The 26,089-nt window shown below is 46.3% G+C and overlaps 1 protein-coding gene across 3 annotated transcripts in view; it reads left to right on the plus strand.

Moving 5' to 3' along the window:
* The window catches only part of CLCN1 (chloride voltage-gated channel 1), a 60,663-nt gene extending 37,905 nt beyond the window's left edge, over positions 1-22,758 (plus strand). The window contains exons 10-23 of one of the 3 annotated variants that reach the window (XM_075258505.1): positions 47-148; positions 743-827; positions 1,247-1,396; positions 2,316-2,385; positions 2,473-2,583; positions 12,903-13,116; positions 13,886-14,019; positions 14,778-14,977; positions 15,593-15,665; positions 16,152-16,234; positions 16,709-16,747; positions 17,162-17,266; positions 17,909-17,995; positions 19,788-22,758. In XM_075258505.1, the coding sequence (XP_075114606.1) occupies positions 47-148; positions 743-827; positions 1,247-1,396; positions 2,316-2,385; positions 2,473-2,583; positions 12,903-13,116; positions 13,886-14,019; positions 14,778-14,977; positions 15,593-15,665; positions 16,152-16,234; positions 16,709-16,747; positions 17,162-17,266; positions 17,909-17,995; positions 19,788-20,087 (1,753 nt within the window). In that variant the 3' untranslated portion in view covers positions 20,088-22,758. The remainder of the gene's footprint in view (positions 1-46; positions 149-742; positions 828-1,246; positions 1,397-2,315; positions 2,386-2,472; positions 2,584-12,902; positions 13,117-13,885; positions 14,020-14,777; positions 14,978-15,592; positions 15,666-16,151; positions 16,235-16,708; positions 16,748-17,161; positions 17,267-17,908; positions 17,996-19,787) is intronic. The other 2 variants (XM_075258503.1, XM_075258504.1) reach the window with 2 other exon arrangements.
* The last annotated feature ends 3,331 nt before the right edge of the window (positions 22,759-26,089 follow it).

The following is a 26,089-nucleotide window of genomic DNA, read 5'->3' on the forward strand; positions in this document are numbered from 1 at the left end:
ACCTTTTAGATTGTTTCCTCATTATAATTGTATCCTTAATGTGCAGAATCTGTTCCGGATTCCTTGGGGCCTTCTTCGTGTATCTAAATCGACAAGTGGTGCTCGGGATTCGCCAGAATAAGACCCTGAGCAGTTTTCTGAGCCGTTAGTAAGTATAACATTAAATTCTGTAAAATATTTCATAGGCAAACTAGTTTATGGCAAAACCCACCAAATCCCACCCATTGTCTATGACCCGTATATGGCGATAACCACTCGTTCATGTGATGGTTTCCACCGTCATTGGGTGGCTTTGGTCACCTATGAGGCAACTTTGTTTGGATTTGGTTATTTTTCTACAAAAATGACTCCGTTTTGAGCACGTCAAGGCAAACTGAGAACGCCATAGGGGCTGAGGGTAGGTAAAATAAGAATAACAAATAAGAATACTCATCTATTCCTGTCCTCTGTTCCCACATCACGTTCCCCATTCCATCTTGTGCTGGAGTTGGCTGGACCAGAAGTCAAGGGGTCAGTAGCCACGTGTTGGAAACTGGTTATGTCATGGCTAATACCGGTGCCCAACATGTGGCCATTGAGGCAGTCACTTGAGTTGCTTCACTTCCAACCCCATCAGCATTGGCGCAGGATGAAATGGGGAACCCAATGCTGTACTGGAGAACCAGGAGAAGGTGAAACCCCCTTTAAAGCATCAAAAATTTCAAAAATTAATTTTAATTTTTTTCTCTACTTTGTTCCCAAGTCGTTTTGTTTACCCGGCTGTGGTCACTTTCTGCATTGCAACGCTTACGTTCCCAAAAGGATTTGGGCAATTCATGGCAGGAGAGGTAAGAGCGTGTCAAGATGTAATGGGCAGATCTACTGGTGACCTGTATGTCCAATATCTGACCCTGAATTCATGTACCTCACCCCTTTTTCAAAGACTCTGAGCCCTGCCTACTTCCAAGATCTCCCACCGGTGACTGGGCGGCCTAATCACATGTATTCAGCTCAGAGAGATATGATATATTTTGGGACTATGCCATAAGTCTTGGTGGCTACCACATATACATATGATATGCCTGTCCAGGGACCTCATGTAACTAAACAATGCCCTAGATAATGAACCTTTTCCATTAATCCCCACCTACTATATGGTCCACCGCACATTGTCCATCTCGACCTGTCGCTAGTTCTCTATGTCTCACCAGTCTGTTTGGCCTCCATGTTGACTGACTCTTTCTATCTCCCCTGGATGGTCTCACAGCTTATGCCTCGAGAGAGCATCAGTGTCCTATTCGATAACAACACCTGGACCAAGTATGTGAACAACACCAAAGTACTGGGACGTTCTGCTGCCTTCATCCATCCCACCGTCAGTGTCTTTGTCACTCTGCCTCTGTTCTTCACCATGAAGGTAATGTCCATCTTGGAAGGGTTGTGGGTCTTCAAGAGATAGGAGCCATTCTATGGATATGGATGGATGAGACTATTGGCAGGGTCACCCTACATAGCGGGAACCATCTGCAGATCAATAACTACCTGGTTACTATCAAATAGACAACATCAAAATCTTCACCCACAAGTACGGCCAAGACACTAAACCCATAATGGTCCAGCAGACGTCCACCACATTGGAAGAGTACAATGGTCTATTTCCTAGGGAGACTGGGCTCTGAGCTATTATATCGGGTGGGTCCAACCTTCACCCAGTCTAGAACCCTTCCAAAAAATGGAGAAAGTAATATGGAAAATTAGATTAAAAACACCATAAAAATGTCCATCTATTTACACACTAGGAAGTTTTGTGACTTCTTGACCTCGCCATATCTTGATTGTTTGGCACTGTCTGGGGTTGGATTTATTGACTGGGAAATCGTCCTAAACCTTCCCTTTTATCATTTCCCATGGTTTATGATCTCTGCTTTTTATGGTCTGGATTACCTGTATTATTTATGCCAGTTGTGTGTGTCCCTGTGCTGAAGGTCAGCGAGAAGCTTCACAATGCGTCAGACCAAACCTCCTTGACCATTGGGCACCTCTTATTTTTGCAATTTTGTAGAGACCGTCGTGAATAAACCAACTCTAACAAATGGAGGAAAAAAACGTGTTGACCTGAGAGTAGACTCGTCGACCTTCAGAGACCGGGTGGAACGTTCATTGTTATTGTATTTTGTTACATTTCTGGTCTATTTTCTGTCTTATTGATGTTTTTATTTAGTTATTTATTATATAGAAATTGTGATCCATCTGTGTCCTCTTCTCTTTTATCACCACCTTACGTTTGCAGATTCTTGGTCCTATTTCTCATCTCTTTGTCTTCCTTCCTCTTCCAGTTCCTGATGTCTGTCATTGCCACCACCATGCCCATCCCCTGCGGAGCCTTCATGCCGGTGTTTATCTTAGGTATTTCCAAGACCAGGACACAACTTGTATCGTCTCCTGACTGTTGTAGGACATTGTAATGGACGTTGTGTAATCTCTTCTCTCCAGGGGCCGCCTTCGGAAGAATAGTTGGCGAGCTGATGGCTTATCTCTTCCCCAATGGAATTCTCTTTGATGGGATTGTCTACAAGATATTACCAGGAGGCTATGCCGTGATAGGTAATGTTTCTAGATGGAGTAGTCGTTGGCATGGCAGGGAAGTCCTCTTGATATGTATTAGGTTATATTATGGGGGGTTGTATACAGTATAAGGTTGGTGTATGGCAATACAAGTATATACATTGTTACAAGCACAGACATAACAGAAAATCTTTCCTTTCCTTTTCTTTCTCTCCTACATTGTTTCCCCCGCCCATACTGTGGCGTTGCGGCTAGGATCCAGCTTTCCCTAGATAAACCCCTCCGTGTGGATGTGGCTCGGCCTCTTCTATCACTAAGCGGGTCATTTTGGTGCCAATACTTTGATGCCAAACAAAACAATCTCAGCTCTGAGAGTTGCTGCCCTGGGGATCTGGCATTCCTCAGTCAGTTAAATGGCGCTTTATTAGGCGTGGGATTCCCCGGCTGCTGGCGCTTGGCGTAGAGGACAAAAGCCACTGATAGAAGGCGGCATTGTGATAGCGGGGCAGCTGTGTGCACAGGGCACAGACACATCTACTCCGCACGGCTCCGGAGAGACGCCCCAAAGTTGTTTTGCTGGTTGTCTAGTAATGTCAGTGCCAGAGCGGAGAACCACAGGCAGATTCCTTAAAGGGGAACTCCTGCCAAAGCAATGGACTAAGATCTGGTGGTAATAAGATCAGCAAACCCAATGCTACAAAAGAGACCCCAAAATGGTGACAACTAATGTCTTATTTCAAGACTGGGAGGTTGTCATGGCCCCCCCCCCCCAAAAAAAAAATTGTATTGTGCATTAACCCCAAATAAGCCGCACTGGGTAGTGTGTCATTGTTATGTGGTGTATTATATACTGTACATGGTCTGGCGGTATGTTGTACTGTGTTTTGCTGCAGCTAGTAGAATGTAGTATGAATTGTTGCCAAGTATGTTACATTGTTGCCAAGTGGGCGGTATAACCTGCACTGTGCATTGTTCTGGAGTATTTCATATACTGTACATTGTTGCTAGATGGTTCCACATTGCACGGCCTATAAGCTGAAGATCTTACCCTGCGTATTGTTCTGCTGTACACCCTGTACTGTGCATTGTCCTAGGCTAAGTCATATTGTTTGTTGTTGCTAAGTCTGTTACATTGTTGCCAGCTGGGCTGTATACCTTATACTGTGCATTGTCCTGCTAAGTCATATTGTGTTGTTGCTAAGTCTGTTACATTGTTGCCAGCTGGGCTGTATACCTTATACTGTGCATTGTCCTAGGCTAAGTCATATTGTTTGTTGTTACTAAGTCTGTTACATTGTTGCCAGCTGGGCTGTATACCTTATACTGTGCATTGTTCTAGACTAAGTCATATTGTTTATTGTTACTAAGTCTGTTACATTGTTGCCAGCTGGGCTGTATACCTTATACTGTGCATTGTCCTAGGCTGTCATATTGTTTGTTGTTGCTAAGTCTGTTACATTGTTGCCAGCTGGGCTGTATACCTTATACTGTGCATTATCCTGCTAAGTCATATTGTTTATTGTTACTAAGTCTGTTACATTGTTGCCAGCTGGGCTGTATACCTTATACTGTGCATTGTCCTAGGCTAAGTCATATTGTTTGTTGTTACTAAGTCTGTTACATTGTTGCCAGCTGGGCTGTATACCTTATACTGTGCATTGTCCTGCTAAGTCATATTGTGTTGTTGCCAAATCTGTTACATTGTTGCCAGCTGGGCTGTATACCCTGTACTGTGCATTGTTCTAGACTAAGTCATACTGTGAATTGTTGCTGCGTAAAAATTGAATTCCCAAAAAGTATATGTAAGATTAAGAAGACAAATCCCCCATATACACGGTCTCTGCGGAAACCTGCGGAGAGAGCCCCAATATATCACCAAGAGGGTCGGACATCCAGTGTAGATTGTGTCCTAATCACGGACATGTCCAGGGTCAGGGATAGGAATAGGATTGATCCTCCCTTGCATTCTATTCCCTGTATATTTATATAGACAGTATTGCAGTATATTGGCAATTTCATTCAGTGGGAACTCTGTGTGTGTGTGTGTATATATATATATATATATATATATATATATATATACACTGCCAAAAGTGAGCTAACAATCGCTTCCATACTGAGCGGATAATGTGAACCCCAACACTCAGGGCTGCAGTATTAGATGAGAGTCACACTGATGGGGGTGGTAGGATCAGTCTATGACAGTGGGGTGTCAGTGTGTCCTGGGGGTCTCAGCTCTGCACATTGAGCACCACTAGGTATATACAGCTATAACATGTAATAGTCTGGCAGCTGAGTGGTAAGTATAAGGGTGTGGAGATCTCTCTGTATGTCTGACCCTGGGCTCCTGCATGTTAAAACAACTCAGCTCCTTCTGGGGGCGGGGCTCACTAATTAGGGCCTCATTTATATGCAAGAGTTGATTGACGGGTCATCTGTCCAATCACGGAATAGAGGAGGGAGAATCTACGTGCAAGCAGTGAACTGGACTCACATTGCAGATTGGGTTGTGTGCGGAGAATATAGCTACAAGCAGTGAACTGGACTCACATTGCAGATTGGGTTGTGTGCGGAGAATATAGCTACAAGCAGTGTACTGGACTCACATTGCAGATTGGGTTGTGTGCAGAGAATATAGCTACAAGCAGTGAACTGGACTCACATTGCAGATTGGGTTGTGTGCAGAGAATATAGCTACAAGCAGTGTACTGGACTCACATTGCAGATTGGGTTGTGTGCGGAGAATATAGCTACAAGCAGTGTACTGGACTCACATTGCAGATTGGGTTGTGTGCGGAGAATATAGCTACAAGCAGTGAACTGGACTCACATTGCAGATTGGGTTGTGTGCGGAGAATATAGCTACAAGCAGTGTACTGGACTCACATTGCAGATTGGGTTGTGTGCGGAGAATATAGCTACAAGCAGTGAACTGGACTCACATTGCAGATTGGGTTGTGTGCGGAGAATATAGCTGCAAGCAGTGTACTGGACTCACATTGCAGATTGGGTTGTGTGCGGAGAATATAGCTACAAGCAGTGTACTGGACTCACATTGCAGATTGGGTTGTGTGCGGAGAATATAGCTACAAGCAGTGTACTGGACTCACATTGCAGATTGGGTTGTGTGCGGAGAATATAGCTACAAGCAGTGAACTGGACTCACATTGCAGATTGGGTTGTGTGCGGAGAATATAGCTACAAGCAGTGTACTGGACTCACATTGCAGATTGGGTTGTGTGCGGAGAATATAGCTACAAGCAGTGAACTGGACTCACATTGCAGATTGGGTTGTGTGCGGAGAATATAGCTACAAGCAGTGTACTGGACTCACATTGCAGATTGGGTTGTGTGCGGAGAATATAGCTACAAGCAGTGAACTGGACTCACATTGCAGATTGGGTTGTGTGCGGAGAATATAGCTACAAGCAGTGTACTGGACTCACATTGCAGATTGGGTTGTGTGCGGAGAATATAGCTACAAGCAGTGTACTGGACTCTTATTGCAGATCTGGATGTGATCTCTGGTGGAGTGACAATTATTATACACAGTATCTGAGCTATATCAATTAACCCCTTCCTGCCACCACCATTTTTCAATTTTTGTTTTTTACTTCTCACTATCCCAAGATTACATCATATTAGATGTCAATGTACTTTGCAATGTCAATGGGTAGGTTGTACTGTGTATTGTGGCTGGGTAGGTTGTACTGTGTATTGTGGCTGGGTAGGTTGTACTGTGTATTATAGCCGGGTAGGTTGTACTGTGTATTGTGGCCGGGTAGGTTGTACTGTGTATTGTGGCCGGGTAGGTTGTACTGTGTATTGTAGCCGGGTAGGTTGTACTGTGTATTGTGGCCGGGTAGGTTGTACTGTGTATTGTGGCCGGGTAGGTTGTACTGTGTATTGTGGCCGGATAGGTTGTACTGTGTATTGTAGCCGGGTAGGTTGTACTGTGTATTGTAGCCGGGTAGGTTGTACTGTGTATTGTGGCCGGGGAGGTTGTACTGTGTATTGTAGCCGGGTAGGTTGTACTGTGTATTGTAGCCGGGTAGGTTGTACTGTGTATTGTGGCCGGGTAGGTTGTACTGTGTATTGTAGCTGGGTAGGTTGTACTGTGTATTGTAGCTGGGTAGGTTGTACTGTGTATTGTGGCCGGGGAGGTTGTACTGTGTATTGTAGCCGGGTAGGTTGTACTGTGTATTGTAGCTGGGGAGGTTGTACTGTGTATTGTAGCTGGGTAGGTTGTACTGTGTATTGTAGCTGGGTAGGTTGTACTGTGTATTGTGGCCGGGGAGGTTGTACTGTGTATTGTGGCCGGGTAGGTTGTACTGTGTATTGTAGCTGGGTAGGTTGTACTGTGTATTGTGGCCGGGTAGGTTGTACTGTGTATTGTAGCTGGGTAGGTTGTACTGTGTATTGTAGCCGGGTAGGTTGTACTGTGTATTGTGGCCGGGTAGGTTGTACTGTGTATTGTGGCCCGGTAGGTTGTACTGTGTATTGTGGCCGGAGAGGTTGTACTGTGTATTGTGGCCCGGTAGGTTGTACTGTGTATTGTAGCTGGGTAGGTTGTACTGTGTATTGTAGCTGGGGAGGTTGTACTGTGTATTGTAGCTGGGTAGGTTGTACTGTGTATTGTGGCCGGGTCGGTTGTACTGTGTATTGTAGCTGGGTAGGTTGTACTGTGTATTGTAGCTGGGTAGGTTGTACTGTGTATTGTGGCCCGGTAGGTTGTACTGTGTATTGTGGCCGGAGAGGTTGTACTGTGTATTGTGGCCCGGTAGGTTGTACTGTGTATTGTAGCTGGGTAGGTTGTACTGTGTATTGTGGCCGGGTAGGTTGTACTGTGTATTGTGGCCGGGGAGGTTGTACTGTGTATTGTAGCTGGGTAGGTTGTACTGTGTATTGTAGCCGGGTAGGTTGTACTGTGTATTGTAGCCGGGTAGGTTGTACTGTGTATTGTGGCCGGGTCGGTTGTACTGTGTATTGTGGCCGGGTAGGTTGTACTGTGTATTGTAGATTGTACTGTGTATTGTAGCCGGGTAGGTTGTACTGTGTATTGTGGCCGGGGAGGTTGTACTGTGTATTGTAGCCGGGTAGGTTGTACTGTGTATTGTAGGTTGTACTGTGTATTGTGGCCGGGTCGGTTGTACTGTGTATTGTGGCCGGGTAGGTTGTACTGTGTATTGTGGCCGGGTAGGTTGTACTGTGTATTGTAGCCGGGTAGGTTGTACTGTGTATTGTAGCTGGGGAGGTTGTACTGTGTATTGTGGCCGGGTAGGTTGTACTGTGTATTGTGGCTGGGTAGGTTGTACTGTGTATTGTGGCCGGGTAGGTTGTACTGTGTATTGTAGCCGGGTAGGTTGTACTGTGTATTGTGGCTGGGTAGGTTGTACTGTGTATTGTGGCCGGGGAGGTTGTACTGTGTATTGTAGCCGGGTAGGTTGTACTGTGTATTGTAGCCGGGTAGGTTGTACTGTGTATTGTGGCCGGGTAGGTTGTACTGTGTATTGTAGCTGGGTAGGTTGTACTGTGTATTGTGGCCGGGGAGGTTGTACTGTGTATTGTGGCCGGGGAGGTTGGACTGTGTATTGTGGCCGGGTAGGTTGTACTGTGTATTGTAGCTGGGTAGGTTGTACTGTGTATTGTAGCTGGGTAGGTTGTACTGTGTATTGTGGCCGGGGAGGTTGTACTGTGTATTGTAGCTGGGTAGGTTGTACTGTGTATTGTGGCCGGGTAGGTTGTACTGTGTATTGTGGCCGGGTAGGTTGTACTGTGTATTGTGGCCGGGTAGGTTGTACTGTGTATTGTGGCCGGGGAGGTTGTACTGTGTATTGTGGCCGGGTAGGTTGTACTGTGTATTGTAGATTGTACTGTGTATTGTAGCCGGGTAGGTTGTACTGTGTATTGTGGCCGGGGAGGTTGTACTGTGTATTGTAGCCGGGTAGGTTGTACTGTGTATTGTAGGTTGTACTGTGTATTGTGGCCGGGTCGGTTGTACTGTGTATTGTGGCCGGGTAGGTTGTACTGTGTATTGTGGCCGGGTCGGTTGTACTGTGTATTGTGGCTGGGTAGGTTGTACTGTGTATTGTAGCTGGGGAGGTTGTACTGTGTATTGTGGCCGGGTAGGTTGTACTGTGTATTGTGGCCGGGTAGGTTGTACTGTGTATTGTGGCCGGGTAGGTTGTACTGTGTATTGTAGCCGGGTAGGTTGTACTGTGTATTGTGGCCGGGTAGGTTGTACTGTGTATTGTAGCTGGGTAGGTTGTACTGTGTATTGTGGCCGGGGAGGTTGTACTGTGTATTGTGGCCGGGTAGGTTGTACTGTGTATTGTAGCTGGGTAGGTTGTACTGTGTATTGTAGCTGGGTAGGTTGTACTGTGTATTGTGGCCGGGGAGGTTGTACTGTGTATTGTGGCCGGGTAGGTTGTACTGTGTATTGTAGCTGGGTAGGTTGTACTGTGTATTGTGGCCGGGTAGGTTGTACTGTGTATTGTAGCCGGGTAGGTTGTACTGTGTATTGTGGCCGGGTAGGTTGTACTGTGTATTGTGGCCGGGTAGGTTGTACTGTGTATTGTGGCCGGGTAGGTTGTACTGTGTATTGTGGCCGGGTAGGTTGTACTGTGTATTGTAGCCGGGTAGGTTGTACTGTGTATTGTGGCCGGGTAGGTTGTACTGTGTATTGTAGCTGGGTAGGTTGTACTGTGTATTGTGGCCGGGTCGGTTGTACTGTGTATTGTGGCCGGGTAGGTTGTACTGTGTATTGTAGCTGGGTAGGTTGTACTGTGTATTGTAGCTGGGTAGGTTGTACTGTGTATTGTGGCCGGGGAGGTTGTACTGTGTATTGTAGCCGGGTAGGTTGTACTGTGTATTGTGGCCGGGTAGGTTGTACTGTGTATTGTGGCCGGGTAGGTTGTACTGTGTATTGTGGCCGGGTCGGTTGTACTGTGTATTGTAGCTGGGGAGGTTGTACTGTGTATTGTGGCCGGGTAGGTTGTACTGTGTATTGTGGCTGGGTAGGTTGTACTGTGTATTGTAGATTGTACTGTGTATTGTAGCCGGGTAGGTTGTACTGTGTATTGTGGCCGGGGAGGTTGTACTGTGTATTGTAGCCGGGTAGGTTGTACTGTGTATTGTAGGTTGTACTGTGTATTGTGGCCGGGGAGGTTGTACTGTGTATTGTAGCCGGGTAGGTTGTACTGTGTATTGTAGGTTGTACTGTGTATTGTGGCCGGGTCGGTTGTACTGTGTATTGTGGCCGGGTAGGTTGTACTGTGTATTGTAGCCGGGGAGGTTGTACTGTGTATTGTAGGTTGTACTGTGTATTGTGGCCGGGTAGGTTGTACTGTGTATTGTGGCCGGGTAGGTTGTACTGTGTATTGTAGGTTGTACTGTGTATTGTGGCCGGGTCGGTTGTACTGTGTATTGTGGCCGGGTAGGTTGTACTGTGTATTGTGGCCATGTAGGTTATACTGTGTATTGTGGCTGGGTAGGTTGTACTGTGTATTGTGGCCGGGTAGGTTGTACTGTGTATTGTGGCCGGGTCGGTTGTACTGTGTATTGTAGCTGGGGAGGTTGTACTGTGTATTGTAGCCGGGTAGGTTGTACTGTGTATTGTGGCCGGGTCGGTTGTACTGTGTATTGTAGCTGGGGAGGTTGTACTGTGTATTGTAGCTGGGTAGGTTGTACTGTGTATTGTGGCCGGGTAGGTTGTACTGTGTATTGTAGCTGGGGAGGTTGTACTGTGTATTGTGGCCGGGTAGGTTGTACTGTGTATTGTGGCCGGGGAGGTTGTACTGTGTATTGTGGCCCGGTAGGTTGTACTGTGTATTGTAGCTGGGTAGGTTGTACTGTGTATTGTGGCCGGGGAGGTTGTACTGTGTATTGTGGCCGGGTAGGTTGTACTGTGTATTGTGGCTGGGTAGGTTGTACTGTGTATTGTGGCCGGGTCAGTTGTACTGTGTATTGTGGCCGGGTAGGTTGTACTGTGTATTGTGGCCGGGTCGGTTGTACTGTGTATTGTAGCTGGGGAGGTTGTACTGTGTATTGTGGCCGGGTCGGTTGTACTGTGTATTGTAGTTGGGTAGGTTGTACTGTGTATTGTGGCCGGGGAGGTTGTACTGTGTATTGTAGCTGGGTAGGTTGTACTGTGTATTGTGGCCGGGTAGGTTGTACTGTGTATTGTAGCTGGGGAGGTTGTACTGTGTATTGTGGCCGGGTAGGTTGTACTGTGTATTGTGGCCGGGTCGGTTGTACTGTGTATTGTGGCTGGGTAGGTTGTACTGTGTATTGTGGCCGGGTAGGTTGTACTGTGTATTGTAGCCGGGTAGGTTGTACTGTGTATTGTGGCCCGGTAGGTTGTACTGTGTATTGTGGCCCGGTAGGTTGTACTGTGTATTGTAGCCGGGTAGGTTGTACTGTGTATTGTGGCCGGGTAGGTTGTACTGTGTATTGTAGCTGGGTAGGTTGTACTGTGTATTGTGGCCGGGGAGGTTGTACTGTGTATTGTAGCTGGGTAGGTTGTACTGTGTATTGTGGCCGGGTAGGTTGTACTGTGTATTGTAGCTGGGTAGGTTGTACTGTGTATTGTAGCTGGGGAGGTTCTACTGTGTATTGTGGCCGGGTAGGTTGTACTGTGTATTGTAGCTGGGTAGGTTGTACTGTGTATTGTAGCTGGGGAGGTTGTACTGTGTATTGTGGCCGGGTAGGTTGTACTGTGTATTGTGGCCGGGTAGGTTGTACTGTGTATTGTAGCTGGGTAGGTTGTACTGTGTATTGTAGCTGGGTAGGTTGTACTGTGTATTGTGGCCGGGTAGGTTGTACTGTGTATTGTAGCTGGGTAGGTTGTACTGTGTATTGTAGCTGGGGAGGTTGTACTGTGTATTGTAGCTGGGTAGGTTGTACTGTGTATTGTAGCTGGGGAGGTTGTACTGTGTATTGTAGCTGGGTAGGTTGTACTGTGTATTGTGGCCGGGTAGGTTGTACTGTGTATTGTGGCCGGGTAGGTTGTACTGTGTATTGTAGCTGGGGAGGTTGTACTGTGTATTGTAGCTGGGGAGGTTGTACTGTGTATTGTGGCCGGGTAGGTTGTACTGTGTATTGTGGCCGGGTAGGTTGTACTGTGTATTGTAGCTGGGTAGGTTGTACTGTGTATTGTAGCTGGGTAGGTTGTACTGTGTATTGTAGCTGGGGAGGTTGTACTGTGTATTGTAGCTGGGGAGGTTGTACTGTGTATTGTGGCCGGGTAGGTTGTACTGTGTATTGTGGCCGGGTAGGTTGTACTGTGTATTGTAGCTGGGTAGGTTGTACTGTGTATTGTAGCTGGGTAGGTTGTACTGTGTATTGTGGCCGGGTAGGTTGTACTGTGTATTGTAGCTGGGTAGGTTGTACTGTGTATTGTAGCTGGGGAGGTTGTACTGTGTATTGTGGCCGGGTCGGTTGTACTGTGTATTGTGGCTGGGTAGGTTGTACTGTGTATTGTAGATTGTACTGTGTATTGTAGCTGGGTAGGTTGTACTGTGTATTGTGGCCGGGTAGGTTGTACTGTGTATTGTAGATTGTACTGTGTATTGTAGCCGGGTAGGTTGTACTGTGTATTGTAGGTTGTACTGTGTATTGTAGCCGGGTAGGTTGTACTGTGTATTGTAGCCGGGTAGGTTGTACTGTGTATTGTAGGTTGTACTGTGTATTGTGGCCGGGGAGGTTGTACTGTGTATTGTAGGTTGTACTGTGTATTGTGGCCGGGGAGGTTGTACTGTGTATTGTGGCCGGGGAGGTTGTACTGTGTATTGTAGGTTGTACTGTGTATTGTGGCCGGGGAGGTTGTACTGTGTATTGTAGGTTGTACTGTGTATTGTAGATTGTACTGTGTATTGTAGCCGGGTAGGTTGTACTGTGTATTGTAGGTTGTACTGTGTATTGTAGCCGGGTAGGTTGTACTGTGTATTGTAGCCGGGTAGGTTGTACTGTGTATTGTAGATTGTACTGTGTATTGTAGCCGGGTAGGTTGTACTGTGTATTGTAGGTTGTACTGTGTATTGTAGCCGGGGAGGTTGTACTGTGTATTGTAGGTTGTACTGTGTATTGTGGCCGGGGAGGTTGTACTGTGTATTGTGGCCGGGGAGGTTGTACTGTGTATTGTAGGTTGTACTGTGTATTGTGGCCGGGGAGGTTGTACTGTGTATTGTGGCCGGGGAGGTTGTACTGTGTATTGTAGGTTGTACTGTGTATTGTAGGTTGTACTGTGTAATGTGGCCGGGTCAGTTTCCTTTATTCCACATTTCTATGGTAAGTTCCATACAGTCTTTGACTCTGTTCACACGTCACATTCATACGTTCTCCTTGTGTCTGTCTCCTAGGAGCGGCTGCCCTCACCGGCGCGGTCTCGCACACCGTCTCCACCGCGGTCATCTGCTTTGAGTTGACGGGTCAGATCTCTCACATCCTCCCGATGCTCATCTCCGTCATCATGGCCAACGTGGTGGCGCAGAACCTTCAGCCCAGTCTGTACGATTCCATAATCCAGACCAAGCGACTGCCGTACCTGCCCGACCTGTCCGGGTGTCACGTCAGGTGGGTCAGGTGTTACATATCGTGTGTGTATATATATATGTGCCCCAGCTCCCCATACGTGTAACAATCCCCCCTACCACAATACCTGCAGCGCCCCCACAACAATTACATGTGACATTTGTGCAAATTCCTGCCCGGCAAGGTCACAGTCACAGAATGGAAGGTCTCATTATACATCCGCCTCGTGTGACTTTCTAGAAAGTAGTTATTGTGCAGCGACGGCTCCGAGGGACTCGGGTCCGATAATTAGACGATTCCCAGGGGCTTCCAGGCCTGCCTGTAGGATTCATGTTATCTGTGTCTATAAATACTCGCAGGGATCTTCTGCCAGATATGTGATCAAGAGCGGGAATGCTGCAACGGGCAGAAAGCTTAAAGGAACGGTAGCTTGTAAAACGTTTCTTAAAGGGATGTTCCATGAGGTTTCATTCAAATTTGTACAAAGTTAAAAGTTCAACATTGTTGCAAATATCAATAATTAAAAATGTTTAATTGGATACAAAGAATATGACCATGAATACAAACCAAGCCATGAGGTCCCTGCCTCAGTAAGGACATCCGGTCCCGAATCATAGAAAGTTCCTGCGTTCATGGTCGTTAGACTAAGATGGTTAGAGAAAATCTTCAAAATTCTGCAAAATTTTGAATTATTTATATTTGCAAAAAAACAAAAAGTTACAATAAGAATGTAGCAATTTATAACTTTTTGGATTCCTAACTTTTTTGTTACTTTAAATCCATTTCTAAATCTTCCGTTCTGTTCTGACAGTAAATACAACATTTTCGTGGAGGATATCATGGTGAGGGAGGTTCGCTACGTGTCTTCTCACTGCACGTACAAAGATCTTCTTAATGTTCTGAAAACCTGCTCCCACAAAACCTTGCCCTTAGTGGAGTCAAGCGGTAAGACGGCATCAAGAAATACTCCAGAATCCCCCCATCACTTGATAACGGTCCTGTGTGTTGTAGTGACAGCTTTATCGTATAGTTATGTGCTCCTCTCTGGAGCAATCATCTTTCCTCTACTTCTCTGATGCACCCAGTGCAGAACAGAAGGTCAATCTTACAATGTAGGTGCACAGGAGTTAGATTGAGGAGGCAACAGATCAGCTTGAATCCCAGTTTATACAGGAAACAAAGTGAACAGCACAGGAGCAGAGAAGAGGTCAGTGCTCTGCAGGGGAACACATAACTTTACAACAAAGCTATCAGTAAGTTATTCAGAGCATTGCACTATATACAGGTTCACTGTCGCCCAGCTGAAATGGAGACTATTATTAAATAACCTACTGACCACTTTGTTGTGAAGTTATATGCTTCCTATCCTGAGCACTGTCCTCCTCTCATGCTCCACATTGTGTTTCCTTGAGGTAAAGCTCACAATGCAGGTCTATGAAAGTCTAGGTCTTGTGAGTTTTATTCCTTTTGTTCACACTGGAAACACTGTGTGCATCTGAGGAGCCGAGATGAGGTCAGTGCTCCATAGCAGAGCACATAACTTCACAATAAAGCTGTTAGTTATTAAGTTACATAAATTCCTACAGATTGGAGAACATACATGGTTGCATGAGCCTTACTAAAGTCCATGATAGACTTCCCACTGAACTCTTATTGCACCGTCCTCTCCGTACAGCTTCCGATAATCTGTCCCCTTCTTGCAGAATGCATGGTTCTTCTGGGGTCAATCGAGAGATCAGAGATTTCAGATTTATTGGACAGAATTCTAAGTAAGGAGAGAAGACTCCGGATGTCTTCACCTCCCTACAAAGGGCAGAGGATGGCAGAACGCGGGGGCAAACGGGATTCCTTCCGATTCGTAGATGAAGAGGAGACCGGATTTGACGAGGAGGAGAAGAAAGAGGTGAGAAGAACTTTGTAAAATAGAATACAGACAGCCATAAAAGTCTATTTACTCCTTAGCGGCCACTATAGGGCAGATCTAGTATTACATGCTGACCTTGTAATACGTAGATGGGTCCACCAGGACCGGAGTCATCATTTAGGACCCCCCTCAATGATGTCTGTACGCTTTAATAGGGCAGATATAAAAGGGTTGTCTTCTAACCCCTTTAACAGTTTTATGTCCCTGATCTTTCTCGCCGTTACAATGTTTCGAGGCAGTTTTCTGAAGATTCTCTATTTTTAATGAAATCCTTGTTGACGTTCGTTTGACAGCCCTCGATAGATAAAAGCCCATTATGAGAGATGAGAAGGACACATAGTTAATTAGGGAACGTGTGAGAGGCTCCGGCTGCAGGAACTGATAAACAGCGAGATGTGAATGAGGGCGCAGGATCCCAATCTGATTATTGCCATTGTGTCTGTAGACATCTCCAGCACTTCGCTCGATGCAGCTGGTTATACAGGAAAGGAATATCCGTGCCAGTATTAAAATCCAGATGAAAGGCAGGTGGTGGGGTGAGCGGAGGAGAGAGCCAAATATTCACAACCCACGTGTCTGTCTTATTCTTTACAGCCGATCGAGGAATGCAATGGTCCCGTCACCCCAAACAATGCTGGGGAGGTGCCCACAACTCCAACAGTGCCAGGTAACACCCCAATCTACTGTATGTCATGGTCCTGTTGTCCATGTGGCTGAATCTAGTGGTTGGGCTTGTATTTGGTGCTTGGAGGAGGGTTCAACAACATGGGGTCCCATTCCGATTCTGCTATGTGCCCCTCGTTCCCTGTGTATACTAACTACAAAAGATAATACAATAAAATTTTGATTCCCGTCAAAGTCTTGGAAGTGTTAAAGAGTCAGACAGAGGACACCTATAGAAAGTCTAGGCTTGGTTTGCAGGGAGCTGCTTGGCTCCATCTAGCCCAACTATTGGTTGGTGCTTCAGGTTGTGCTGGGATTTCCTGCTTTGAAGAGGTAGATGGAGCTGCTTTATTCACTGTAGGGACACAGAGTAGTCTACCTGGTTGTTAAGTAGAACATCTAAAACCTATCCCCTTCATCTACCAATGTCCATTTGCTTGGGTGGAATTTTGTAAATTATTTGTAAATTTTGATACATTCGATTTTCCAGAAAGTTGCTGCCGGAGGTTCCGATCTTCACTGACAAGAATCTTCTGCAGGTCTGAGGAGGACAAACCTGAAGAACCTCCACAGGTGGGAATGATATGATGGGCCAGGGGTCAGTGTCCTATCTCCTTATTGTAGATAAAATGTTCATGTGAATCTCCTCCAGGTGATCTGGTGTCCTGCAAAAAGTTCAGAGATCATGTGACTAGAACCTTTTAGATAGGGGGGACTTGGGACTGGTTGGTCCCATTCACTTAAGGGACTTTTCTCTACAATGGAACTGCCTTGCTAACACAACAAGAGGTTGGAAGGAGGAAAAAGTGCCAGACCCTTCTTCATGACGGCCATAGCCCAGTGTCATAATGGAGCACCATTGTGGTTTTAGTTATGGCATTGCTATAGAGCTCTGGGGCCTTCAGTCTCGAGCTGATACAGCTTGGACCTCATGGACCATCACTAATAATATAAGTTGGTAGATACAGAAATGTTCCTCAAAACCACCATGAAAAGAAGACCAAAAATGTGAACAAATGCTAAGTTACTTTTTTTTGTTCTCTTTAGCAGGAACCAGATCTTGAAGACACAATGACTCCAGAAGAGGTGAGAGTCCAGTAGAGCCTCATGGCAGATTTAGGCTGGCAGTAGAGCCCTCAACAATAAGGTAGATAGCCTGCTCAATGGCTGGATGGTAACTAGATGGAGAGGCCAAACCTACATCAAGATCAGTAGACTAAGACAAGTCACAGAGGTACAAGGAAGGAGAACAATGATAGGGATCCAGGAGCCATTGAGAGTGGAGAATGACAGAGCTGGCCAATACAATGGGTCAAATATGAGGGTAGTTTAAAAGTTTGTGACCAAGGCCATCAGGTCCTTGCTCATCCCAGTCACGTAGATGCTTCATGGTGTGACACAATGTATCACTGCTGCCTGATATGTCTTACCATGGAGTCTTATCCTTATAGGTCATATTTTGGTGGGACACGTCAGTAACTAGAGATCTCCCATTTTCAGATTGCAGTCTGGGAACAACAAGAGCTGGGGAAGGTGGCCTCCTTCGATAGCTGTCTCATCGACCCATCGCCCTTTCAGCTGGTGGAGAGGACATCCCTTCACAAGGTAGGTCAGAACTTCTGTATCTTATCTCTGATATCTCTTTTTACTGTTTTCTCTTATTTCCAAACTGGATGCCGCTACCTGGAAACCACCAACAAGTAGGCCAACTGCTCTTGACGGATCTTATAACAGCTTTATGCTCCTTGTTGTTCTGGTTTGGTACTCCATGACTACGGCTGTATAGTATAACACTGAAGGGGGACAGTATTATACACAAGGAAGACATGTTTAGAGAAATAAGTCCAACAACAGCAACTTGGTGATGGTTTCTCAAGAGCAACAGGAGATTGTTTTACCTTCATTTTTGTACCCCGTATATATCTCAGATCATCCTATTCGGACCCTCACTCACAATAGACCCTCAGTTATAATAGGACTGAAAAGCTACAACAAGAAGAGATCCGACAACAGCAACTTGATGATGGTTTCCCAAAAGTGATTGGAGTTTTATATTCTGATAGACAGTCTTACGTTATACTAGAAAGCTACAGTGAAGATGGAAACAGTCAGAGTCTGTGAAAAGCTGGGTGACCTTGTATTGGACGGACATTCGACTCTTGGAAGGCTGGCATCTGATGGGTATTTTCTATTTTTTGGGTATTTTTTCCGTAGTAGTAAGTGTCCTGTCTTGTGTCTCCTCTGCAGACGCACACGCTCTTCTCTCTTCTTGGCCTGAGTCAGGCGTATATAACCAGCGGAGGAAAGCTGAGAGGAGTCATCGCTCTGAAGGAGGTGAGAGAAAGATTAGAGGAGCCAGAGCGGTAAACAAGGGTCCGAATATGTCTGCTACTAAAAATACTCCCCCTGCCCTGCTCAGCATTACCCTAGACTTCTACTCCAGTCACACCCAGAGCTGCGCTCAGAATTCTGCTTCGCACGCTTGGAGATATTATTTACTACTCTGAGAATCCGCTTATCCAGATCTGTGGGGTTTATAGAAAAGGCCATGGCTAAATATATTCAGACCCTCCTATAGCAATATCAGCCCCCATAGTAATATGAGACCCCCCATAGTAATATCAACCCCCCCATAGTAATATCAGACCACCTATAGTAATATGAGACCCCCCATAGTAATATCAGACCCCCCATAGTAATATCAACCCCCATAGTAATATGAGACCCCCCATAGTAATATGAGACCCCCCATAGTAATATCAGCCCCCCCATAGTAATATCAGACCACCTATAGTAATATCAGACCCTCCTCTAGTAATATCAGACCACCTATAGTAATATCAGACCACCTATAGTAATATCAGACCCCCTATAGTAATATCAGACCCTCCTATAGTAATATCAGACCACCTATAGTAATATCAGACCACCTATAGTAATATCAGCCCCCCCCTAGTAATATCAGACCACCTATAGTAATATCAGACCACCTATAGTAATATCAGCCCCCCCATAGTAATATCAGACCACCTATAGTAATATCAGACCCTCCTCTAGTAATATCAGACCACCTATAGTAATATCAGACCACCTATAGTAATATCAGACCACCTATAGTAATATCAGACCCCCTATAGTAATATCAGACCCTCCTATAGTAATATCAGACCACCTATAGTAATATCAGACCACCTATAGTAATATCAGCCCCCCCATAGTAATATCAGACCACCTATAGTAATATCAGACCCTCCTCTAGTAATATCAGACCACCTATAGTAATATCAGACCCTCTATAGTAATATCAGACCACCTATAGTAATATCAGACCACCTATAGTAATATCAGACCCCCCATAGTAATATGAGACCCCCCATAGTAATATCAGACCACCTATAGTAATATCAGACCCCCCATAGTAATATGAGACCCCCCATAGTAATATCAGACCCCCCTCTAGTAATATCACACCCCCCATAGTAATATCAGACCCCCCCATAGTAATATCAGACTCGCCATAGTAATATCAGACCCCCCATAGTAATATGAGACCCCCCATAGTAATATGAGACCCCCCATAGTAATATCAGACCCCCCTCTAGTAATATCACACCCCCCATAGTAATATCAGACCCCCCCCATAGTAATATCAGACTCGCCATAGTAATATCAGACCCCCCCATAATAATATCAGACCCCTAATAGTAATATCAGACCCCCCATAGTAATATCAGCCCCCATAGTAATATCAGCCCCCCATAGTAATATCAGACCCCCATAGTAATATCAGACCCCCCTATAGTGATATCAGATCCCTCAGATCCCCAACATTAACATCAGACCACAGACCAGATCTCTACATTAATATCAGACCCCTATATTAATAAGACTCCAGCCCAGACCCCTATATCAATATCAAACACCAGACCAGATCCCTACATTAATACCAGACCCCAGACCAGATCCCATGCATTTATTTCAGACCTCAGATATGATCCCCTGTATTCAGTTGTCCTATATCCCAGTGGTGAGAAGTTATAGGTCCGGACGGGTTGTACAAGAAGGTTCCCATTAGCTGATCTTAAAGAGCGCAGAACTGTAACACATCATCTTATCTTTCCATTAGCTACAAAAGGCCATTGAAGGAACCGCCCAGTCCGGGGTTCGCCTGCGCCCCCCTTTTGCCAGTTTCCGTGATGCCAATCGCTCAATGTCTCGAAAAGAATCCCAAAGACCAATCCCCAAGGCTCCTCCATCTCCGGACCCGTCCATGATTCCTGATGATCCCACCATTTTAGCTTCTCCCGAAGTGACACCGGACTCGGAGCTGGATGATCTGTCAGGTCAAGGGTCGGAGAATGTATCGCAGATCTTGAAGGACTTCCAGACATTTGCAGAGCACAGTGAAGATGACGCACCTTTGTAACCTCAACCCATAACGCCTTGGAGGACAGGATAGGTGATCCGGCATCTGCTTTGGATGCTGATGAAGTTGGATCTGCCATTGAGAACCTTCTGAAGGCTCCTCGAAAGGAGGTGCCTACGCTTGTGTGCCTGGTGCCCGGAGATCCAGAAACCTGCTCTACATACTTACATTAAGTACGCTTGTATTACTGCTCTCATATAACTTTGTCATACAAGAAACACAAAGGGAGCTGGAAGATTTCTGACCCGTCTTACAAGGTTCTTCAAGAACTTTATCAAGGACTAACCTCAACTCTTCTTCGTTTTGTCAACGCTCTGCATTCCTCAACAAGAAGCCAACATCAGGTCATACAACCACCAACATCCAGTGGAGCCCGGTAATACCAGTACGGGGGTCTCGTCATCTCCAGTGTCCCAGTACTGTAATCATATGCAATGGTCTAGCACATGGGCTTCACCATGGTCCAGATGGTTGGATTATAGATGAATGCTTATGCTGAGACATCCTTTGGGTTAATAGATATAGAACAGGGGTCTCCACCCAATTTGGGGGGGGTTATGTATTACAGCTGGGTCAATCATGGCAACCAATGGTTCTGCGGATCTCATTTTCCAAAAAGTTTGGAATACAGTGTATTTTATGGGCTACATGCTGCAACATTGTTGCTTACCAAGGAGGGGCTGACCTAGCAACAACACCCAGACCCTGGTCTCCAGGCACACGGTCAGTGGAGGCTTGTTACAGATTTGGGGTTCAACAACTTCAAGTTGTACCATGTTGTCTATGTGTCCCTTTCCGGACCCCCTAGGTTTTTCATTTTGCCTGGAAAATTCATCCAAAATATTGGCGTCATTGGGTCTCTCAGCAATTCTATATCAGATACATTTTGGAGACTTAATCCCAAATAATTCTTAGTTCCTGCTACAACCAGATAATGGAAAATCTGAAATTTTTGTTAGGATTAATGTATACTCAAGACTGGGGAAAACAGAAAATACCATTGATCTTCTGTTTTTTCTTAAGACGGCTTAGATTTGCATTTGAGAGGTTTTACAGACAATGTATTACATAAAAGCGTGTGCTGTGTACGGGAGCCATGGGAGCAGCTCTCTCCTCCCCTCTCCAAGCAAGAAATCCCAGCGTGAAATCAAACTTCTTAAGTAGGTTCTCAGCTTTGGAAACCATGTTAATGATGAAGGTCCCCAAGAGATCCTGGAGAAGCCATTGGTTGCCATATATAGAGAAGGAGTGGGGACTCATCTTTAAGAAAGCAGGTAATAACAAGTCCTATTGGCCCAGAGGAGCTAGAGGAGTGAACGGAAGCCACCAGGCATGTTATAGCTTCACCCTACAACTTGAAGGACTTTTTAGGTCCAGTTGGGCACCTGACATGGTTACAACTGTACCCTTTTACATTATATCAAGTCTGTGGAGGTCCCTGAGCAAAATACTATATAGTATACAATGTTGCCATTACATAATGCCTGAATCATCCTATAACGACACATGGTTAGCAGCGCCACCATTCTGACCATGGAAGGGAAAGGGTGTGCGCCATCTAGGAGAACCATCAATTATTTTGCTTGTGCCATAATCTTACCTCTTAGGTCGTCCATGTTACTTTTAGAAATGGGTCAAAACCCACTGGTGGTAGGAGATGCACCTACATGTATAATGTATCCATAATGGACACCACAGAATGAACTTCTTGCCCATGGTTTTAAGCTCATGTTCTGGACTTTGCTGGTCGTTGACCGTAGGTTGGAGTTGAAGAGAATTACGGACACGCCAAGTCTTAACTTTTGATACAAGCAGCCATCCTTACAGTGCGACATCGCAACAGCCGACCGTCACCTTACACGAATGCGTTGAAGAGTTTGCAGGGTCCGCTGCCCTCCTGCAGAGCGCGGCCACCACACACGGATGTATTAAAGTCTATATGGTCTTATTTTTCTACTAAGATGCAAAATGCTTTTATAGAATCTTGCACTTGTTGATTTTGTGAGATAAAAGAATCAATAGATTTATAAAATACAGGTTCCTTATAATGACCAAGACGGGAGACTGTTATTATATTCTGTCTATTGTACTGTCAATGGGGGGATTTCTTAAACCAAGGACATTGGTTAGAGGATGAAAAGTGGGAAAAACTTAATGAGATGGGTGGAAAAATTTTTGGTTTCCCAATGCATTATAAAATGTTCAAAAACTGGCTAGAGCATGCGATTCATAGGGAGGGCCACTAGAGGGCAGCAAAATGATTGCTTATAGGTAATGGTAATCAATAAACTGCCGGAATATTCTCGTAATCTTGTCCTTGGCTCAACGCTAAAGTCAACTTTAATGGCTAGGTGGAGCCTTAAAGGGAGTGTGTCACCAGAGCCCAGCATATCAATCCAGCACCACAGATAGATAGGTTAGGATGCCCTTTTGGATCACCATTATGAAGATATTGTCATTTTAGGGGCACCTTGAGAGCTCATTTGCATATTGACAAAAACTATCAATATCTTGGCAATGGAGGCAGCAATTCACAAGTGAAAAACTCTGATTCAGGTGACCTTAACCTATCTATCTGCAGGGCTGGGGTGATATGCTGGTTCTGGTGACAGTAACCTATCTATCTGCAGGACTGGGGTGATATGCTGGGTCTGGTGACAGTAACCTATCTATCTGCAGGGCTGGGGTAATATACTGGTTCTGGTGACACTAACCTATCTATCTGCAGGACTGGGGTGATATGCTGGGTCTGGTGACAGTAACCTATCTATCTGCAGGGCTGGGGTGATATGCTGGTTCTGGTGACTGTAACCTATCTATCTGCAGGCCTGGGGTGATATGCTGGTTCTGGTGACACTAACCTATCTATCTGCAGGGCTGGGGTGATATGCTGGTTCTGGTGACACTAACCTATCTATCTGCAGGACTGGGGTGATATGCTGGTTCTGGTGACACTAACCTATCTATCTGCAGGACTGGGGTGATATGCTGGTTCTGGTGACACTAACCTATCTATCTGCAGGGCTGGGGTGATATGCTGGTTCTGGTGACAGTAACCTATCTATCTGCAGGGCTGGGGTGATATGCTGGTACTGGTGACAGTAACCTATCTATCTGCAGGGCTGGGGTGATATGCTGGGTCTGGTGACAGTAACCTATCTGCAGGACTGGGGTGATATGCTGGTTCTGGTGACACTAACCTATCTATCTGCAGGGCTGGGGTGATATGCTGGTTCTGGTGACAGTAACCTATCTATCTGCAGGGCTGGGGTGATATGCTGGTTCTGGTGACAGTAACCTATCTATCTGCAGGGCTGGGGTGATATGCTAGTTCTGGTGACAGTAACCTATCTATCTGCAGGGCTGGGGTGATATGCTGGGTCTGGTGACAGTAACCTATCTATCTGCAGGGCTGGGGTGATATGCTGGGTCTGGTGACAGTAACCTATCTATCTGCAGGGCTGGGGTGATATGCTGGTTCTGGTGACAGTAACCTATCTATCTGCAGGGCTGGGGTGATATGCTGGTTCTGGTGACAGTAACCTATCTATCTGCAGGGCTGGGGTGATATGCTGGTTCTGGTGACAGTAACCTATCTATCTGCAGGGCTGGGGTGATATGCTGGTTCTGGTGGCAGTAACCTATCTATCTGCAGGGCTGGGGTGATATGCTGGTTCTGGTGACAGTAACCTATCTATCTGCAGGGCTGGGGTGATATGCTGCTTCTGGTGACAGTAACCTATCTATCTGCAGGGCTGGGGTGATATGCTGGTTCTGGTGACAGTAACCTATCTATCTGCAGGACTGGGGTGATATGCTGGTTCTGGTGACAGTAACCTATCTATCTGCAGGGCTGGGGTGATATGCTGGTTCTGGTGACAGTAACCTATCTATCTGCAGGACTGGGGTGATATGCTGGTTCTGGTGACAGTAACCTATCTATCTGCAGGACTGGGGTGATATGCTGGTTCTGGTGACAGTAACCTATCTATCTGCAGGACTGGGGTGATATGCTGGTTCTGGTGACAGTAACCTATCTATCTGCAGGGCTGGGGTGATATGCTGGTTCTGGTGACAGTAACCTATCTATCTGCAGGGCTGGGGTGATATGCTGGTTCTGGTGACAGTAACCTATCTATCTGCAGGGCTGGGGTGATATGCTGGTTCTGGTGACCCTCCCATTGAATGTCCTCTACCTGCTTATGGCTTCCCTTCTTTGTATCCTGGACTTTATATTCACTGCCTTTCATTTCTTCATCCCAAAATGTCCCAAGTAATAACAAAACAAAAGAAAGTCAAAAAGTTCACTTATGGCCAAACTACCCCCTGACACCCCATAACCTGGAAATGTAGTAGTTATCAGACCCGCTTCCACTCACTAGTCCTGATTATGGGGATCCCTTGCTCCTGTGATAAGCAAAAAATGCACTTAAAAATATTCCTTGGAAAACCCCAATTTCTATTAGGACCAGGTTTAGAAGCACCTCCACCCAGTACAAGGTCCCCACCTAGTGACCTCTATATACAAGTCTTATCTTCAGGGTATTTTCTTCTAAAATGCATTTTTATGGTCTTAAAATTTTGGGCCGTGACACTGAGTGAGAAGATGGCTGATGGTCGCCTGTCCATTAGGACCCTCTCTAATGCCTATTGTAGCGAATGAGATTGTGTTACAATGTTGCCAAAGTGCTGAAGAATGAGAGGGGTCAGGAGTAGTGGGGTCAGGATTGGGGGGGTCGGGATTAGTGGGGTCAGGAGTGGTGGAGTCAGGAATGGTGGGGTCAGCATTGATATGGTTGGGAGTGGTGGGGTCAGCAATGGGGGGGTTCAGGATAAGACTATGAACCCATTACGGGACATGGCACCCCCTTTGTTCTAGGCATTAGAGGGCGTCACGTGGTTCAGTACACTGATGGCACCAATAATAATGGTGACAAAGTCCCCTTACCTGCCTGACTACACCGTCCAGTAGGGGGCACTGCTCATTATAAAGCCTTTGTAAATGTTTAGTCTCCTGGTCTCTTCATCATCCTGGATCGGCCCCACAGTTGTTATTTATCAATGGAAAGTAAAGTCTTTTATAATACAGATCTGCTTGTGATTATTGGGGCGACGTCTCCTCTACTGACCGGTCCAGGATGTCCCGCAGGCGACGTCTCCTCTACTGACCGGTCCAGGATGTCCCGCGGGTGACGTCTCCTCTACTGACCGGTCCAGGATGTCCTGCGGGCGACGTCTCCTCTACTGACCGGTCCAGGATGTCCCACGGGTGACGTCTCCTCTACTGACCGGTCCAGGATGTCCCGCGGGCGACGTCTCCTCTACTGACGGGTCCAGGATGTCCCGCGGGAGACGTTTCCTCTACTGACCAGTCCACGATGTCCCGCGGGCGACGTCTCCTCTACTGACCGGTCCAGGATGATTCGTGGGGACGTCTCCTCTACTGACCGGTCCAGGATGTCCCGCGGGCGACGTCTCCTCTACTGACCGGTCCAGGATGTCTCGTGGGGACGTCTCCTCTACTGACCGGTCCAGGATGTCCCGCGGGCGACGTCTCCTCTACTGACGGGTCCAGGATGTCCCGCGGGAGACGTTTCCTCTACTGACCGGTCCAGGATGTCTCGTGGGGACGTCTCCTCTACTGACCGGTCCAGGATGTCCCGCGGGCGACGTCTCCTCTACTGACCGGTCCAGGATGTCTCGTGGGGACGTCTCCTCTACTGACCGGTCCAGGATGTCCCGCGGGCGACGTCTCCTCTACTGACCGGTCCAGGATGTCCCGCGGGTGACGTCCCCTTACCTGCCTGACTACACCGTCCAGTAGGGGGCACTGCTCATTATAAAGCCTTTGTAAATGTTTAGTCTCCTGGTCTCTTCATCATCCTGGATCGGCCCCACAGTTGTTATTTATCAATGGAAAGTAAAGTCTTTTATAATACAGATCTGCTTGTGATTATTGGGGCGACGTCTCCTCTACTGACCGGTCCAGGATGTCCCACGGG

The sequence above is a fragment of the Leptodactylus fuscus genome, chromosome 10 (genome assembly GCF_031893055.1).
Source record: "Leptodactylus fuscus isolate aLepFus1 chromosome 10, aLepFus1.hap2, whole genome shotgun sequence".
In the NCBI taxonomy this organism is placed as follows: Eukaryota; Metazoa; Chordata; class Amphibia; order Anura; family Leptodactylidae; genus Leptodactylus; species Leptodactylus fuscus.